Source organism: Prionailurus viverrinus, chromosome E2 (assembly GCF_022837055.1).
Source record: "Prionailurus viverrinus isolate Anna chromosome E2, UM_Priviv_1.0, whole genome shotgun sequence".
In the NCBI taxonomy this organism is placed as follows: domain Eukaryota; kingdom Metazoa; phylum Chordata; class Mammalia; order Carnivora; family Felidae; genus Prionailurus; species Prionailurus viverrinus.
Genome location: NC_062575.1, coordinates 51,726,412 through 51,744,214, shown reverse-complemented (window position 1 = coordinate 51,744,214; position 17,803 = coordinate 51,726,412). Strand labels below are relative to the sequence as shown.

At 52.0% G+C, this 17,803-nt stretch overlaps 2 protein-coding genes across 3 annotated transcripts; one reads left to right on the top strand and one right to left on the bottom strand.

Moving 5' to 3' along the window:
- The first annotated feature begins 689 nt into the window (after nt 1-689).
- On the top strand, nt 690-17,574 carry SNRPD2 (small nuclear ribonucleoprotein D2 polypeptide). The gene is made up of 4 exons (XM_047836176.1): nt 690-700; nt 12,036-12,084; nt 13,479-13,658; nt 17,321-17,574. Coding segments are annotated over exons 2-4 (357 nt in total). The 5' UTR covers nt 690-700; nt 12,036-12,082; the 3' UTR covers nt 17,496-17,574.
- QPCTL (glutaminyl-peptide cyclotransferase like) lies at nt 2,496-11,728 on the bottom strand. Of its 2 annotated transcripts, XM_047836175.1 has the most exons (8): nt 11,045-11,728; nt 10,408-10,551; nt 9,365-9,646; nt 7,626-7,778; nt 7,440-7,539; nt 6,822-6,938; nt 3,505-3,552; nt 3,089-3,228 (listed from the first exon to the last, which is right to left on the bottom strand). In XM_047836175.1, the coding sequence occupies exons 1-7, from the start codon at nt 11,546-11,548 to the stop codon at nt 3,536-3,538; spliced, it is 1,317 nt and encodes a 438-aa protein (XP_047692131.1). In that variant the 5' UTR covers nt 11,549-11,728; the 3' UTR covers nt 3,089-3,228; nt 3,505-3,535. The 2 variants fall into 2 exon arrangements, with proteins under 2 accessions (XP_047692130.1, XP_047692131.1); XM_047836174.1 differs by lacking the exon at nt 3,505-3,552 and having other exon boundaries at nt 2,496-3,228; nt 11,045-11,722.
- Nucleotides 17,575-17,803: the final 229 nt, after the last annotated feature.

Here is a 17,803-nt window from a genome sequence, read left to right as displayed (position 1 = left end):
TGGCTTATAGGTTTCATAGGATTGCTCTATACAAGAGCTTGGAAATCTGGGGGGTGGGGAGTGGGCGGAAAGAAGCCACAGGAGCGCCTGGGTGGCTTACTTGGTTAAGCGTCCAACTAAGCTCATGTCCCGATCTCACGACTGGTGAGTTCGAGCCCCACACTGGGCTCTGTGTTGACAGCTCACAGCCTGGAGCCTGCTTCGGATTCTGTGTCTCCCTCTCTCTCTGCCCCTCCTCCACTCATGTGCATGCATGCTCACTCTCTCTCTCAAAAATAAATAAACATTTTTAAAAAGGGGGGGTGGGGGAGAGGGGAAAATGGGTGATGGGCATTGAGGAGGGCACTTGCTGGGATAAGCACTCGGTGTTGTATGTAAGCGATGAACCACAGGAATCTACCCCCAAAACCAAGAGCACGCTTTACACACTGTATGTTAGCCAATTTGACAACAGATTATATTAGTAACAATAACAGGAAAAAAAAAGAGCCACAGACTCAATAACCCAAAGTAAAAACTCAATAGCTGGGCTAAACAGCAAATAAGACAAGACTGATAAAAAGATTTGTTGAACCAGAGCTAGGTCTGAAAAGTTAGCACAGAGACAAAAAAGAGACACACAAAAAAATATGAAAGAATGTCGTGGAAAATACAATGTCTAACATACTCAGTTGACCTTCTAGAATCAGAAGAGACAATGGTACAAAGATAATATTTAAAGACAGGATGGTTGGCGAATCCCAGACTGATGACTGACACCAACAAGCCCAAATAGTTATAAGCAGAGCGAATTAAAAAAAAGTGCCCCTAGACACGTTGCATGAAAGTGTCCGGCTACGTGACCTATAGCCATTGATTTCTCTGAAGCTGTTTGTTCAAGTGCAAAATGAGAATACTGACCCTTCTTCGAAAGATCGATGTGTGAGTCATCGGCACCTGGATTGCTCAACAGGTGTACTTCAGATAAACCTAGCGGCCCCTCCAGAGTTGTAAAACCGGAAAGCCCCTAGTTTGGGGGACAAGTGGGAGCTGCGGAAGACACCTGGCCAAGCATCAGCAGCCTCATCTGTGAAATGGGGCTAAGGATCCCTGTCCCCGATTCAAGGGTGAGATGTGCATCAGGCCTCCCTGCCCGGTGCCTGGTACTCAGTACACCCCACTGGGAGGTCTTGCAGGAGACGTAGAGAGCCCGGGGTGTGTAACTGAACACACGGCTCCCCGTCTCTAACACCGAGGTGATGGTCTCCCCTCCCTCGGGGATGGCAGTGACGCTAAGGGGAGATGAAACCCTCTCGAGTGCTTGGCACTGTGGGTAACACACAAGAAATGAACAAACAGGAGCCGTGCCTGTGGCTTGAGATCCAGGCCACCCTGGCTGTTGATAGAAGACACAGAACTTCCATTTCTAAACTCGACTAGTGCCATGTCCACCTGTAAGAGGCCACCAGTGTCCCCCCCAACCCCGCTCTAACTTGCAGTTAATTATGCGGCAGGAGGAGCTACTTTTTGTCAACCGTCTGTTGGGCCGGCACAGGTGATTTCTGGGAGATGAGACATGGGGTTAAGAGTGCAGTTGTGGGTGAGAACGTGGGCTCTGTAAACAACGGGGTATCATTCTCAGCCCTAGCCACTTCCTTTGCAAAATGAGAACCGAAATTGTACCTACCTCAGGACTTGGGCGGTGACTCCATGAGCCAACCTGTGTAAAGTGCTCATGGCGCCTGGCACACAGCAGGCGCCAGATGAAGGTCAGCTACTGTGGAAAACCACGAACGAGGACCTATTTCTCCTCTCTCATTTGATATCCTGGGTTTCAGCCTGTGAGTTTTCTGGAGTCTTCTCCAGCCCCGCGCTGGCTCAGAAGGCCAGTGCTCACCTTCACTACGTAACTGCCTGCCGGGACTCCATCAAAGTCACAAAACCAGCAGGCACAGAGCCCGGCAGAGGACTCCCTTTCTAGGCACCCTCCACGTTACGGTTTTCTTTTGAGTAGGTTTGCTAAGCTGTCGGGAACGCACCTTAAGGACAGTGTGTCTCCCCCAGCTTTATGGGGGATGGGAAGGCTTCCTCGGGTGCTCATTGCAAAGTCCCAGCCCCTCTCTGGAGTTCTGATTCAGCAAGTTTGGGTGGTAGTTGGGGCGGGGGGGGAACGGGGGGAACCTGGGATTCTGAATTTTTTAATAAGCACTCCAGTTGAGCATGAATATTAGGTAGGGTTGGGAAATACGTCCTCAACTGGAGTTGCAGTGACCCCCCCACCTTCTCACGCTCCCACACCCACAACAGAAAGACAAAGGATGGTTTGGTAGGCCTGGTGGGCAGTGAATCAAGGTCCGTCTTATTCCCTCCACGGACACACTCAAACTTGCCAAAACCGAGTGTTTCCCAATGTGACTTCTGAGGTACCCTAGTTCCACGAGCCTTGCAATAAAGGGGTTCCACGCTGAAATAGTTTGGGGGAAACAACACTGCATTCTGTCTTACTCTTGGAAATGTCACATTGTGCAATGAAGAAACTCCTTTAATGTCTCATCCCGCGTCTCTGATCCCCCTTTCTCATGCAACACCTAGTCATGCTAATTCTGCAGAATATGTTCCCCAGAAACACTGGTTTATTGCCCTCGGGTCTGGCAGACTCGAGTCCCCAAATATCGGCTTCCGTCTCCTCTGTTCCTGTTTACAAGCACGTCCCCTGTCGACCCCCCATGGCAATCCACTGACATCGTAAGAACATAAGCCACGGAGGATTCATTTGGTGGGGTGGTGCTGCTGGTCCAGATGCCTGGCCAAGGTCTGCTGACTCCAACCAAACAGCATTTGGTGCCTGTGAACCTTCAAACCAAGTGCTTCAGGACAGGGTCCCAGCTCTCATGCCTTTGGCTCTCGCCCCCACAGTGGCCTTGTCTCTTCCGTGTCTTTGAAGAGTGACAGCTTGAGACCATCAAAGGAAAGAGGATCTTCCGATCATGGCATAAATAGAGCAGAAGAAAGGATCAGGCAGCCTGGCTTGAGCTCTGTTGGCTCCGGGTGCCCTTGGGACGTCCCAGCTGGACACTTCTCCTTCAGAGTCCGCCAAGGGGGGCTAGAGCCCCAGATACTCAGCCAGGAACACGGCGAGGATGCGGCTCAGGTTGTGCACCGTGGGGGGGTGCAGGTTGGCCTCCGAGTCGCCAGGCGTGTGCCAGACAGAGGGGAAGGGCATGGAGATGAGGTGGAGTACTGGGACCCCTGTAGGAGAGAGGGGAGGCTTGGTCAGGCCGACGGCCGACCCAGGAGCCCAGACCCAGGCCCCGGCAAAGTTGTCTCACCCCCACCCAGAAGATACTGAGTCCTGGCCCTTGAAGAACTCTGAATGACGATTTTATGCACGTGAGGGCAACGTGTTCGTTTGAAAAAACACATCTGGTGTATCTATTGTTCTCAGACACACATTAGAGAAACTGAATAGTTAATGGATTAGGCAAAGACCAGAAGAACGGAAAGAGGGCCTTTGAGTTTCCTTACCAGGTAGACTATTAGGCTGTTTTTCTGTTCTTTATTTATAGCTCGTACCTTTTAAAAAAAAAAAATTTGTTTAAAGCAATCTCTAGGCACGCCTGGGTGGCTCAGTCGGTTAAGCATCTGACTTCGGCTCGGGTCACAATCTTGAGGTTCGTGGGTTTGAGCCCCACATCGGGCTCTGTGCTGATGGCTCAGAGCCTGGAGCCTGCTTTGGATTCTGTGTCTCTCTCTTTCTCTGCCCCTCCCTCGCTCACGTTTTGTCTCTGTCTCTCTCTCAAAAATAAATAAATATAAAAAAAAAATTTTAAAGCAATCTCTAACACCCAGTGTGGGGCTCCAATTCACAACCCCAAGATCAAGAGTCAGATGCTCTATCTACTGAGCTAGTCAGGTGCCCTTAGCTTGTACTTTTATCATACATGTTCTATTCTAGGCCCTACACTGAGGCCATACACATCCCCACACACCATTTTATCCCTGCAATAATCCTTCAGAGTAATCCTATATTTACCCCTATTTCATAGACGAGGACACCCGGGCACAGAGGCAGGCACAGTGATTTGCTTAAGCTCCGGCCTCTAGAAAACCTGCACAGCAGTAATTGGAACCCAGGACACCTGTCTCCCAAGTCTGTTTTCCTAATCCCTTCACTGGGATGAGTTCCTGTCCTCAGAGCACTTTCTTCTGTGTTTGTCAATATCTGTCAATATCCAATATCCTCTGTGTTTGTCAATATCTGTCCCCCCCCACACTAGACAGGACCCAGGCAGATTATTGTCCATCACTGTATCCCTGACACCTGGCCCAGTACTGCAGTGGGAAATAGTCACTGAATGAATCCATAAAGAAGGCTCTGGAGGGGCACCTGCATGGCTCAGTCGCTTAAGGGTCTGACTCTTGGTTTTGGCTCAGGTTTGTGAGTTTGAGCCCCGCATCAGGCTCTGTGCTAACAGTGCGGATTTTCTCTCTCACCCTCTCTCTCTGCCCCTCCCATGCTCGTGCTCTCTCTCTCTCCAAAAGTAAATAAGTAAACATAAAAAAAAAAATCATTAAAACGGACTTCAAGCTGTATCACAAAGCTGGAATCATCAAAACAGTATAATACTAGCACAAAAACAGACACTCAGATCAATGGAACAGAAGAGAGAACCCAGAAATGGACCCACAAATGTATGGCCAACTAATCTTTGACAAAGCAGGAAATATCCAATGGAATAAAGACAGTCTCTTCAGCAAATGGTGCTGGGAAAACTGGACAGCGACATGCAGAAGAATGAACCTGGACCACTTTCTTACACCAGACACAAAAATAAACTCAAAATGGATGAAAGACCTAAATGTAAGACAGGAAGCCATCAAAATCCTCGAGGAGAAAGCAGGCAAAACCCTCTTTGACCTTGGCCGCAGCAACTTCTTACTCAACACGTCTCTGGAGGCAAGGGAAACCAAAGCGAAAATGAACTATTGGGGCCTCATCAAAATAAAAAGCTTCTGCACAGCGAAGGAAACAATCAGCAAAACTAAAAGGCAGCTGACGGAATGGGAGAAGATATTTGCAAATGGCATGTCAGATAAAGAACTCATCAAACTCAACACCCCAAAAACAAATAATCCAGTGAAGAAATGGGCAAAAGACATGAATAGACACTTCTCCAAGGAAGACATCCAGACGGCCAACCGACACACGAAAAAATGCTCCACATCACTCATCATCAGGGAAAGACAAGTCAAAACCACAATGAGATACCACCTCACACCTGTCACAATGGCTAACATTAACAACTCAGGCAACCACAGATGTTGGCGAGGATTCGGACAAAGAGGATCTCTTTTGCATTGTTGGTGGGAAGGCAAACTGGTGCAGCCACTCTGGAAAACAGTATGGAGGTTCCTCAAAAAACTAAAAATAGAACTATCCTACGACCCAGCAATTGCACGACTAGGCATTTATCCAAGGGATACATACAGCTGTGCTGTTTCGAAGGGACACATGCATGCCAATGGTTATAGCAGCACTATCAACAATAGCCAAAGTATAGAAAGAGCCCAAATGTCCATCGACGGATGAATGGATAAAGAAGATGTGGTATATAGATACAATGGAGTATTACTCGGCAATCAAAAAGAATGAAATCTTGCCATTTGCAACTACGTGGATGGAACTGGAGGGTATCATGCTAAGCGAAATTAGTCAGAGAAAGACAAATATCATATGACTTCACTTCTATGAGGACTTCAAGATATACAACAGATGAACCTAAGGGAAGGAAAACAAAAATAATCTAAAAACAGGAAAGGGGACAAAACATAAGAGACTCTTAAATATGGACAACAAACAGAGGGTTACTGGAGGGGTTGTGGGAGGCAGGATGGGCTAAATGGGGAAGGGGCATTAAGGAATCTACTCCTGAAATCATTGTTGCACTATATGATAACCAACTCGAATGTAAATTAAAAAAATAAATACATAAAATAAATAAAAATGAAAAAAAAAAGGTGCCCTAGAATCAGAAAAAAAAGATTAAAAAAAAGGCACTGTAAGGAATGCATATTTTTTCAATGAGTAAATTATAGAGCAAAAATTTAAAAAGCAGTTGTTGATACTCACTATACGCCAAGCACTGCATACGAAGGCATTTTATATACCTACTCTTGTTCAATCCTCCCTACCCTGTGAGTATGAATATACACATACAGGTGTGTTTGGATGTATATGTCTCTTCGTTTTCTAGAAGAAACATAGGCAAGAGGCTCAGAGAGGCTGGGTAATCCGCCTCGGGTCAACCCATGGGAAGTGGCAGAACCCAAGCCTGTCCGGTTCTAAAAACCTAGGTTCTGAACCCCTCTAGCAGATGTCTGCAGCCCTGGCGGTGCCTCAGGATCATCTGGGACTCTTGCAGAAATAATTCAGAGACCCGAGACTGTGGTTCAGTAGGCCAGAAATGAATGCAACTGGGCATTTCTCGGAGTTCCTTGGGTGATTCTGCTGGGCTGTCAGGGCCTGGAAAGACAGGCTTGGGCTGGAATCCACAATCACTGAGGCGCCAACAAGAGTAGCTAACATTTTCTTGAACGCTTACTATGTGCCATCACCATGCAAGTAGCATCTTTACACGTATTAGCTCAGTCGGTTCCCTCCACAGCTCTGAGACAGGGGTTGCTAGTGACCCCATTTTACAGATGAGAAAGTCGAGGCACGAAGATGTTAAACAACTTGCCACCAGTCCCCAGCCCTGGGAGTGGGCCAGGGCCAGGTCCCATCTGTGCTTTCCTTGGACCCCCGCCCCTCCCCAGCCCTCACTCCTCCCTACAGCACCTACCTCTGCGGAGGAAGGGGATGTGGTCATCTTCCACAGAGCCAGGGGGCTCCCCGGGCTGGAAGTACATCACCTCCTGGGGATGAGACTGCAGCAGGTTCAAGCGGTGCAGACGCTTCTCTGGAGGTGGTGGCATTAGAGAGTAAGAGCCAGCCCCTCAGGGTCAGAGGTTCTGCTCACAAATCAGAGCAGGGCAGGAGGCCTGGGCAAAGCACTGATCATCCCGACAAGAATGTAGTTACCCCTTCCTGAAGGCTCACTGTGTACCCGGTCTATTTATTCCCTCTGAGCCTCAGAGGCAGATACCCCTCCTATTGTCAGTTTTGTGCCCATTTCACAGATAGGAAATTGAGGCTCAGAGAGACGAAGCCGTTTGCCCAGGTTCACACAGCCTGTAAGAGGCAGAACCAGAATTCAAACCTGGGGCTATTTGACCCCAGGGCCCCTGTTTGTAGTCACTGCACTTGATTGCTGTGGGATCTTTGTGTGTTTCTGCCCTAGTGCCTTAGAGGCTAGGGAGGTAGAGGGCAGGCTGGATGACCCCTTAGAGACAGGTGCCTGACTCGGCTGGCCGTCCCTCCCACATCCCAGGCTGGCGCCTGCCTCCGCCTACATCCTTACCTATGCTCCTCAGCCGATGGAACCAGCGGGCCGTGTGAGGAAAGTGACTGTAGAAGTTTGGATTGGGGGCGCCCAGGAGATCAAGAAGCACGAAGAGCTCCTAGAGAGAGAGGCCAGGTGGGATGTGGCCAACCTTGCACGGCCCTCTCCCTCCCTCGCCGGAACCCAGTGGGGCCCTGGTCTTACGATAGCCTGGATCCTGGTGGGGCCTGGGCTGTGGGGTGCAGACTCCATGAGCTGAGCCAGGTGCCGGGAGCCATAAAGGGAGTCCTTGGGTCCCCACTCCTTCAGTGCCTCCTCGCCATCCAAAAAGAGCATCTGCAGAGTCACCGGGGCTTCCTGTGGGAGCTGGTGGTCAGGGTCTGGACCCATCCACATTCCCTGCCCTCTTGCACAGCTGAGCAGGGAAAACTAGGTCTCCTCCCTCATAGAAGGTGGTGGCCGGAAGTACAGACTCTGAGCCAGACTGCCTGGGTTCAAATCCTGGCTCGGCCACTTCGTAGCTGAGCAGTTATGGGTAAGTGACTTCTCACAGCATCAGATGTCAAAATGGGGTTAATAACAAGTCTCATCACACAGTAGGATTCAAATTCGGGTCCTGGCGTAGTGTCTGGCATATGGTAACTAAAAAGGGTCAGCTCTGATTGTCAGTGTTATTTCTTAGGCTCATTTAGCAAAAGAGACCCACACGCGAGTAAGTGTACAAACAGTGAAATACACTTGGGACAAATGCTTCCAAGAATTACAGCGTTCTCGGGGCACCTGGGTGGCTCAGTCGGACTTCGGCTCAGGTCATGATCTCACGGTTCGTGGGTTCGAGCCCCGCGTCAGGCTCTGCACTGACAGCTCGGAGCCTGGAGCCTGCTTCGCATTCTGTGTCTCCCTCTCTCTTGCCCTTCCCCTGCTCACACTCTATCTCTCTCTCAAAAATAAATAAACATTAAAAAAAGAAGAAGAACTATAGGGTTCTAAAAGAGCATAGGAAGGGAGTCGGGGATAAACTAGCCTGGGAAGCATGTCGGGTCTCCTGGGAAGAGACATTTGCACCGAGATGAGTGGGAGCTGGCCTGGCAGAATGGAGCAGAGGGAAGAGTATCCCCAGGCAAGGAAGCAACATGGATGAGGGCTGGGGCCAGAGCCAGAGAGCTTGGTGAAAAGGCCTGGGGGGATTAGCAAGGGCCTTGTTACAAGGATCTTGGGCCTTGTTACAAGGGGTTGAGCCAAGGAAGGGGTCTGAGCAGGGGAGGAGCATGAGGAGATTTGTGGTTTCATTCATTTATTCATCCCACACATTTCCACCGACATCCTAATTTATGCTGGGTAATCATCTGGGTGCAGGGAATACAGCAGAAAACCAAGGCAGCCAAATCCCTGCCTGTGTGGAGCTTATTCTAGTTGGGGAGACAGACAGACAAAGCGCCATAAAGCCTGGGATGGTGACGGGGGGCGGGGGGGCTCTTTCAGGGTGGTTGGGAAACCATCTCAGAGGGGGTGACATTGGAGGACACTTGGAGGAAAGGCAGGAGCCAGCCGGGAAGGTATCTGTGAAAAGCACATTCTAGGCAGAGCAAAGAGCAAGTGCAAACGCCCTCAGATGGGAGGGACCCTGGGAACTCTCCAGAATCTGAGGAACAGGGAGGAGGTGGGTGGCTAGAGCACAGTGAGGAGGGACAGGGGTGAGAGATGGGAATGGAGAGGTGACAGGGCACACCTCATGGGCCTCTGTAAGGACTCTGGCTCAGGCTTGCCATGAGGTGGGAGCCCTGGGGAGGGTTTCGGGCAGAGGAGGGACAGGATCTGACATTCAGGGGGTGAAAAGATCCCTGTGGCTATGTGTGTGGAGTGGAAGCAGGAAGACAAGTCCAGGCAGGGGAGGCTGGTGGCTTGGACCAGGGTAGAGGCAGCCCGGGCCCCCCACTCCTCACCTGCTCCTTGGCTCTACTCAACTCCCTGTCCAGGGCCTGGGCCAGCTCCAGCAGCAGGGCGCAAGGCACGGCCGAATCCGTGGCCCCCACAAAGGGAGCCGACCCAGATGGGAAGAGCTTGGAGTCGTAATGGCAGGCAAGGGTGAGGTGACGGGCAGCCCCTGGGTCCAGCGTGGCCACCACGTTGCCAAAGTCCAGTGGCCCCAGGGGTGTCGAGGCCGTGAAGGGGTCCAGTTCCACATGCCAGCCTGCCGTCAGGGTCCGTAGGGTAGTCTCCAGGAACTAGTGGCAGGAGAGAGGTGGGAGGGTGGGTGGGGACTGGGGAGGAGGTCGGGAGAAGGGCCATGTGACCTGAGCCATGCAGAGCGCTTGGGCTGACTCATGATCCCCACTTCTGTTTAAGTCATTCCCTTGACACACTTTTGCTGAGTCCCTACTGAGTGTGTGTAGTGACCCTGCCTCGTCAAGACTAATCCCAGCTCACTCTTCCAATAGCACTCACTGCGTGCCACGCCTCATTCTAGGAGCCTTATGGGGATAGGACTGTCGGTGGCTCGCTCCATTTCATAGATGAGGAAACTAAGGCACAGAGAGGTTAAGACACTAGTCCAAGGTCACACTCCAAGTGGCTGAGGTCGGATACGAACTCAAGGAGTAGGGATTCAAACGCCTCTGGATGCCCCAAAGGGAGGCAATACAAAGATGTTGTTGTGCCAGCTCTGGAGCCAACCTGAAACTTGGTATATCATTTATGAGCTGGGCAAAATGCTTAACTGCTCTGGGCCTCGGTTTCCCCATTTGCATAGTGAGGATCACATTGTTACGCACCTCATGAAACAGTTGTCTAGCACATAGTAAGCTCTGGGGAGCAGTACAGAAGGCAGTACAGCCTGGTGGTTACTAAAGTGGGACTCTAGATTCAGATTATCCCCAGTCAGAGCCCCAGCTCTGCGTCTTAGTTGCTCGAGGGATCTTGGGCAGAATGCCTAGTTCTTATTCCCTGGCAGGCTGCCAGGTCAGGGCTTGGAGGTGGGGCCCCTTACCTTTCTGACTTGGAGATTGCCGGGGCTGCCCGGGGTCCGCACAACCAGCAGGGGGCGCAGGTAAGTGTTCCAGAGACGGTGTGGGTCCAGTTGCCCCACCACCCTCCGCAGCCGGGCTTCAGGGAGGCTTCCGATCAACCGGCCCTTGGGAGGGGGGTAAGATAGGGAAGAGAAGTGCAGAGCATGAGAACAACCCCCATACCGACCCTACCCCGGAGGCCACCTCCCCTAAGAACCCCGGTTCTTCCTAATTCGGGCCTCCAGCATCGGAGGTTTCCAGGATAAATCCTAGGTAGACTCAGAAAAGGTCCCTCTAAAATCATCCGGTCCCTCTAAATCCATCAGATTGCCCACCCCAATCCTGACTGGGAAATCGAGGCCGAGAGAGGGGAAAGGACTCTTCCAAATGGCTGACTTTCAGATTGGAACCCAGAACTCCCAGTCTTACTACTTCCAGACTCTTCCTCTGAGGGAGAACCACCTATTACAGAACAAGCCCGATAGCAACGGGCATGCGCTCTATTGACGGAGACCGCAGCACCTGCGGCTACCGCCGTACGATACAGACACGTCCACCTGAGACCTCAGGGAAGCGCAGGCGGGGTTAAGGGGTACCCGTGTCCCTGCCCAGCCTCACCCGCAGCTCCCGGCCCCGCGGCAGCTCCTCAGTCTGGCGGTGCCAGCCGCTCCAGATGGTGTAGAACGCCGAGGCCACGGCCAGGGACAGCAGAAGCAGAGGCAAGAAGTGCGCCCGCGGTAGCAGGCGGCGCTTGGGCGGTGAGGGTGGCTCCAAGAGGCCACGTTCCCCCAGCCGTAGCCGGGGCCGCCCGCGGCCCCCGGAAGGCATGGCAGCTTCGCCCTGAAACCGGTCCGGGACCGCGGATAGTTTAGGCCCAGCCAAATCCCACCCCATGGAATCACCCGACCAATGAACAAGAAGAGCGACTACACCATCCCACCCTTTCTCTACGGGTGAAGCCAATGCGGACTCTCGTTCTGAAAGCACGCCTTCCGGTCTCCCTAGGGCTTTGGGGGTTGGTCCCCTGAGGGTTGCACAACCCAAAAGGGAGCGCGAAAGGCATAGGCTCCACCTCAGCGGAAGAAGGGAAACCAATGAGAAATGTTTGATCATGGAAAACATTCGACCTAGGCGCAGGTCCACGCCCCTCGTGTATGAAGGCAAAGGATTGGTTACTCGGAGTCGGAAAGCTCAATAGACCCGAAAAGGACCGTCCCTAATGGAAAAGGGGCGGTGTCCATCCCTGAAAGCGAGGAGCCGATTGGCTTCACGGAGGCCGCGCCCCCGGAGGCAGGGCCGGCGGGCATTTGGAATGGCGTGTCCTTTCCCTCCTTCAGCCTGTGCCACTCTACAACGAAGTGATTTGAGTCGGCCCCGTTTCTTCTCTCCATTCTCGTGAATATCTGCCCCGTACGGTCCTAAAAGACCTGGAACCACTACGCGAGGCTTCTACTCCACCTCCGCGCAGGCCTGGCGCGGATCGCTATGGCAACAGGCCACGCCCCCGCCCTCACCCCCCCCCCCCCTGGTTGGGATTGCGCAGGCGCCAACGGAAGTGGACCAAGGGAAACGGAAGTCCCTTCTGTAGCTCTAGCTTCAGAGGCGGGAGCAACGCGGACGAGACGGCGCTGAACTGAGAGCGCAGCCACTACCACCATGTGAGGCCGGGCTAGGCTTTGGCGGCGGGAGTGGGGTTGAGGGCGTAAATGTGGCCGCTTATCAGTGATGGGCAGAGGCGGGACGGAGGCAGATTTTAGGGGTAAAGTACGCACCTTTCCACCGATGAGATTGAGGGCGGGCGTGGGGCCCTTGATGGATCCTAAGTTCGGGAGAGAAGGCAGCTTTGTCAGATAATAGGCTGGGAGCTTTCCCAGAGAATTAATCTTATTGAAATGGATTTTAAGGGGAAGAACCTGCGAAAGGGGAGTGCGGAGTTTTAGAAATAACGGTTTGTGGGGCGCCTGGGTGGCGCAGTCGGTTAAGCGTCCGACTTCAGCCAGGTCACGATCTCGCGGTCCGTGAGTTCGAGCCCCGCGTCAGGCTCTGGGCTGACGGCTCGGAGCCTGGAGCCTGTTTCCGATTCTGTGTCTCCCTCTCTCTCTCTGCCCCTCCCCCGTTCATGCTCTGTCTCGCTCTGTCCCAAAAATAAATAAACGTTGAAAAAAACAAATTAAAAAAAATTTAAAAAAAAAAGAAAGAACGGTTTGAGGCGTGGGACTTAGGCGGACAACTAGAGCTGGAAACGGTTGGCTTTTCACCTATTTCGTGACTTTTTCGACTAACGAGTCGCCGTAATGATTTCACTTGTTTATTTATTCATTCGTCAATTCTTTTTTTTTTTTTTTAATTTTTTTTCAACGTTTATTTATTTTTGGGACAGAGAGAGACAGAGCATGAACGGGGGAGGGGCAGAGAGAGAGGGAGACACAGAATCGGAAACAGGCTCCAGGCTCCGAGCCATCCGCCCAGAGCCCGACGCGGGGCTCGAACTCACGGAGCGCGAGATCGTGACCTGGCTGAAGTCGGATGCTTAACCGACTGCGCCACCCAGGCGCCCCGTAACTTAGGTTTTGATACAACATCCGGGACTACTCTGGAGAACAGACTGTCCGGGAGCATGGGTGGAAGCAGAGAGACAAGTAAGGCTCTGAGGAGCGAGATGGCGGAGGTTTAGGCCATGGTTAGAAATGGTGACATTCTGGATGTATTTTAGAAGCAGATGGCAGGGTTTGCCGACAGATTGAATGGCGGATGTGAGAGAGAAGAGTCAAGTTGATACCAGAGTTTTTGCTCAAGGAACTAGAAGGATGGAGACAGGGAAGGCTCTGGATAGAGTAAGTGGGGGCGGTTGGGAGATCTGGAGCTCACCGACGATGCGTAAGGTTGGAAATGTCTATTAAGCATCTGAGCTGTGATGCCAAGCGAGAGGGGCTGAGCAGGAGGGTGGGCGTGTTAGGGGAAGGTTGAGGAGACGCTGAGTGCAAGGCCATGTGACCACCCATGCTCCAGCTCTGGGCCCTCTCACCTACCGCTTCCATGCTTGCCCCCTCAGGAGCCTCCTCAACAAGCCCAAGAGTGAGATGACCCCCGAGGAGCTGCAGAAGCGGGAGGAGGAAGAGTTTAACACGGGTCCGCTCTCTGTGCTCACGCAGTCGGTCAAGAACAACACCCAAGTGCTCATCAACTGCCGCAACAACAAGAAGCTCCTGGGCCGCGTGAAGGCCTTCGATAGGTGAGCGCCTGGCTCTGGGAAGGTGTTCCGTCCAGGCCTGCAGGGGCGGCCCCAGCTCCAGTAGGAGGAGCCCAGACACAAGGTTTTCAGAGTCCTGGGGCATAAGCCTCTTCAGACCTCGAGCTGTGCAGTACAGTAGTTAACGGGCATGTACTTGGGAGCCGGTCTTCCTGGGTTCGCGTCCCAGCTCTGCCTCTTAGCAGCCGCGACACCTTCGGCAACTCACTTTCTCTCTTCCGTACAGTGGCAGTAATTCTGGTGGTTGCAAAGATTCCGTGACTTGATACACGCGGCATCTAATCAAGTCATTAGAAGTACAGCATCTGGTGGGGCGCCTGGGTGGCTCAGTCAGTTGAGCCTCCGACTTCGGCTCAGGTCATGATCTCACGGTTCGTGAGTTCGAGCCCCGCATCGGGCTCTGTGCTGACAGCTCAGAGCCCGGAGCCTGCTTCTAATACTGCGTTTCCCGCACCCACTGGTGCTCTGTCTCTGTCTCTCTCTCTCTCAAAAATAAATACACATTTAAAAAAAAATTAAAAGAAGGACAGCATCTGGCACACAGGAAGCTCTCAATCAGTGTTTGCGGCTGTAACATAGAATGTCTAACATCAAGTACCCATGCTTGGGACTTTTTTAGGCTCCAGGGACACAGCAGCGACTAAAGCAAAGTACAGGATAGCTCCTGTACTCAAGAGAGCTTGTGCTGTAGGTAGGGAAGCCGACAGCAAGCACATGAATAAGGTGCCATGAGAAAAATAAAGCCAGGTACGAGTATGGAATGCTGGGAAGGGGGTGCCATCTTAGATGTGACGTGAGAGGCTCCATAGGAAGAGGCAGTGGTGAACACCCGAGTAAAATAAAGGAACAAGCTAGGATCCGAGAGTTTCAGCCAGAGGGAACAGCAAGTGATTTTTTTCCTCTCTGAGCCTCCGTTTCTTCTCCAGGAGGTTGAGACCGAGACCAGGAAGTGCCGAGCCCAAGGAGGCAGGTAGACCTGGCCTTGAACACAGGCTCTGCCACTTCTAAAATGTCATCCCACTGTGTGCAGTGTCCTGCTCTGGAAGCCGGAGATGACACTCGTGTTTACCTCCCGGGGGCAAGCTGCCGTGAGGATTGCTGGGTCAGTGCTCGGAAAGTGCTCAGAAGAGGCCGGGGTGCTTGATAAGCACTCAGTAGGTGGTGGTTCGTTTCTATGTAGGATATATATTTTATTACATATGTTTTTTATGTATGATATAGATCAGCCTCCCACCCTAGTATGTATCCTGCCACATGTGACTCACACACACACACACCCGGGGGCTCCTTCGTGGTGTTTGCCGACAGCTTTATTGAGGTCTCATTGGCATGTCGTCGCTATCGTGAATTTAGTTGTTTTTAAGATAGAATCTTCCACGTGCTCTTCTGCGTCTTGTTTTTCACACATATCCGTGGTCTGAGAACATCACTGCAGGTCAGCGAAGGCATTCTTTTTTTTTTTTTTTAATGTTTATTTATTTTTGAGAGAGAGAGAGAGAGTGTGAGCAGGGGAGCAGCAGAGAGAGAGGGAGACAAAGAATCGGAAGGCTGCCTTCTCCAGGAAGCCCTCCATGGCAAATTCCTCGGGTCTCCTTACGTGTTCTCATGCAGACAGACAGAGGAGGGTGCTTTTTCTTTATTTTTAAATCACTGCTGGAGCACCTGGGTGGCTCAGTCGGTTAAGCCTCTGACTGCTGATTTCGGCTCAGGTCATGATCTCGCGGTCCGTGGGATCGAGCCCCGTGTCGGGCTGTGCGCTGACAATGCGGAGCCTGCTTGGGATTCTCTCTCTGTCTTTCTCTCTCTCTCTGCCCCTCTTGCATGCCCCTCCCCTTCAAAAAAAAAATAAACTTTAAAAAATAAATCTGTGCCAATGGCCTACCACGCAGTTTTAGACCTCGGTGTTTTCACTTAACGGTATATCTCAGGAATGTTTCCATATTGGTACACTACTTTTTTTTTTTTTTCAAGTGCTAATGTGTTCACATCATTCCAAAAACAGTAATAGCACTCCAGTGGCAAGTTTCCATCTAGCTTGTCCCCAGTCCACCTAGGTCACCTTACTGCTCCCAGTCTCTGAGCGTCTTCCAGGATTCTGCATTGTACAATGCCAAGCAGGTGGTATATATGCTTCTCCTGCCCTCTTTCTTCCCTTCAGAAGATCACTTTCCATGCACACTTGGCCTTTTTCACTCAGCAGTCCCTCCTGGATATCACTCTATAGCAAGGCACAGAGTTTCTCTGCTCTTCTTTTTTTTTTTTTTTTTTTAATTAATTAACATTTATTTATTTTTGAGAGAGAGAGAGCGGGTGTGTGCAAGCAGGGGTGGGGCAGAGAGAGAGGGAGACACAGAATCCAGAGCAGGCTCCAGGCTCCAAGCTGTCAGCACAGAGCCTGACGCGGGGCTCAAACTCATGGACCGAGAGATCGTGACCTGAACCGAAGTTGGACTCTCAACCAACCGAGCCACCCAGGTGCCCCTTTAATTTCTTTTTTTTTTTTTAATGTTTATTTTTGAGAGAGAGAGGAGACAGAGTATGAGCAGGGGAGCGGCAGAGACAGAGGGAGACACAGAATCGGAAGCAGGCTCCGGGCCCCGAGGTGTCAGCACAGAGCCCGATGTGGGGCTCGAACTCACGAACCGTGAGATCATGACCCGAGCCGTAGTCGGCCACTTACCCCACTGAGCCACCCAGGCGCCCCTGCTTCCCCACTCTTCTTAACGATTTTCTTTTCTTGTTAGCACTTGGTCACATTTCCTCATATCCTTCTATCCCTTCACCCGGCTTGAATTGTTCTTCTTAGCAGTTAACATAACCTGAGAGCACATCCGGTCCCTTTGTTTACTCGCTTGGCATCCTTCTGCCCTCACTGGGACGCAGGCCCCGTCAGGGTGGGGATATCCTCTGTTTCATTCACTGCCATGTTCATGGCAAGTGTTTGTTGAGGGAGCTAATCCAAACCGTCCTCACCCGTGTCCCCCTGGCACCCTGAGCAGGACTACAGTGGAGGCGTCATGTACACCATAGGCCCCTGCGGCCTCTGTTTCTCTAAAGAGAAGCAGCATCCCTGCTGGTGCCTTTAGACGCACTTGGAGTTCAGAAAGAAACACAGGCAAACCCATTTTGCTTGCCTTTATCCTGGGCCAGTCCCTTATCGTAAGTCTTGACAAGAATAAGAATACTGTATTGATTTTTTTAAAAAATTATTTATAGAAAGAGAGAGGGGAGGGGCAGAGAGAGAGAGAGAGAGAGAATATCCCAAGCAGGCTCCACGTTCAGCACAGAGCCCGATGCGGGACTTGATCCCATGACCCGGGGATCATGACATGAGCCGAAATCAAGAGGAGGGCGCTGAACTGACTGAGCCACCACCCAGGAGCCCTCTGTATTGATTCATTTCATCGAGATGCCGTACAAGGGAGGTGTTGCAAATGGCTCCATTTTAGGGAGGAGGACACTGAGGCACGGAGGGGTGAAGTTCATTGCCCAAGCCTCAACCTGAGGACTTGTAGAGGTGGCGTGGGAGCCCCAGCTCTCCTGGCCCCTGGCCCGCACCTTCTCCCATGCTGCGCTGCTGGAAGAGGGTGGGCGGAAGGCTCCCGCCTCACTCCTGGTGCCTCCCCACCCCCTGCCCCCACCAGGCACTGCAACATGGTGCTGGAGAATGTGAAGGAGATGTGGACCGAGGTCCCCAAGAGCGGCAAGGGCAAGAAGAAGTCCAAGCCAGTCAACAAGGACCGCTACATCTCCAAGATGTTCCTGCGCGGGGACTCCGTCATCGTGGTCCTGCGGAACCCGCTCATCGCCGGCAAGTAGGGGCCTCGTCCCCGCTGTCATCCTGCGAAGACCTGCCCTCTGTAACGGGAATAATAAAGTCCTGTGTTTTTCTTAGTGACATCTGTCTGTTCCCAGAGCCTTGTGAGCGGGGCAGCTGAGCGTGGGGCCGGGCGCTGGAATCGGGACCTCTCTGAGCAGGTGAAGAGGTCCCGTCTCTGCCCCTTCCAGGCCTCACTTTTCCCGTCTGTGAAACGAACAGGTTGGATACAGAGAGCTCGTTTTTCTGTCTTCATCTTTTCTAGCTGCTTCTTGTCACCGCATCTGGCTCTTCGCTTCCTCTACCCCTC

Bases quoted from the DNA above. Each gene is read 5' to 3' on its own strand.
- SNRPD2 (XM_047836176.1), top strand. The intron at 13,659-17,320 runs GTGAGCGCCTGG...TGCCCCCACCAG, and splicing joins CGCGTGAAGGCCTTCGATAG to GCACTGCAACATGGTGCTGG.
- QPCTL (XM_047836174.1), bottom strand. From the start codon at position 11,548: ATGTTTTCCATGATCAAACATTTCTCATTGGTTTCCCTTCTTCCGCTG. The intron at 7,779-9,364 runs GTGAGGAGTGGG...CAGCTCCCACAG, and splicing joins TGAGTAGAGCCAAGGAGCAG to GAAGCCCCGGTGACTCTGCA. The intron at 3,229-6,821 runs GTAGGTGCTGTA...TCTCTCCTACAG, and splicing joins CATCCCCTTCCTCCGCAGAG to GGGTCCCAGTACTCCACCTC.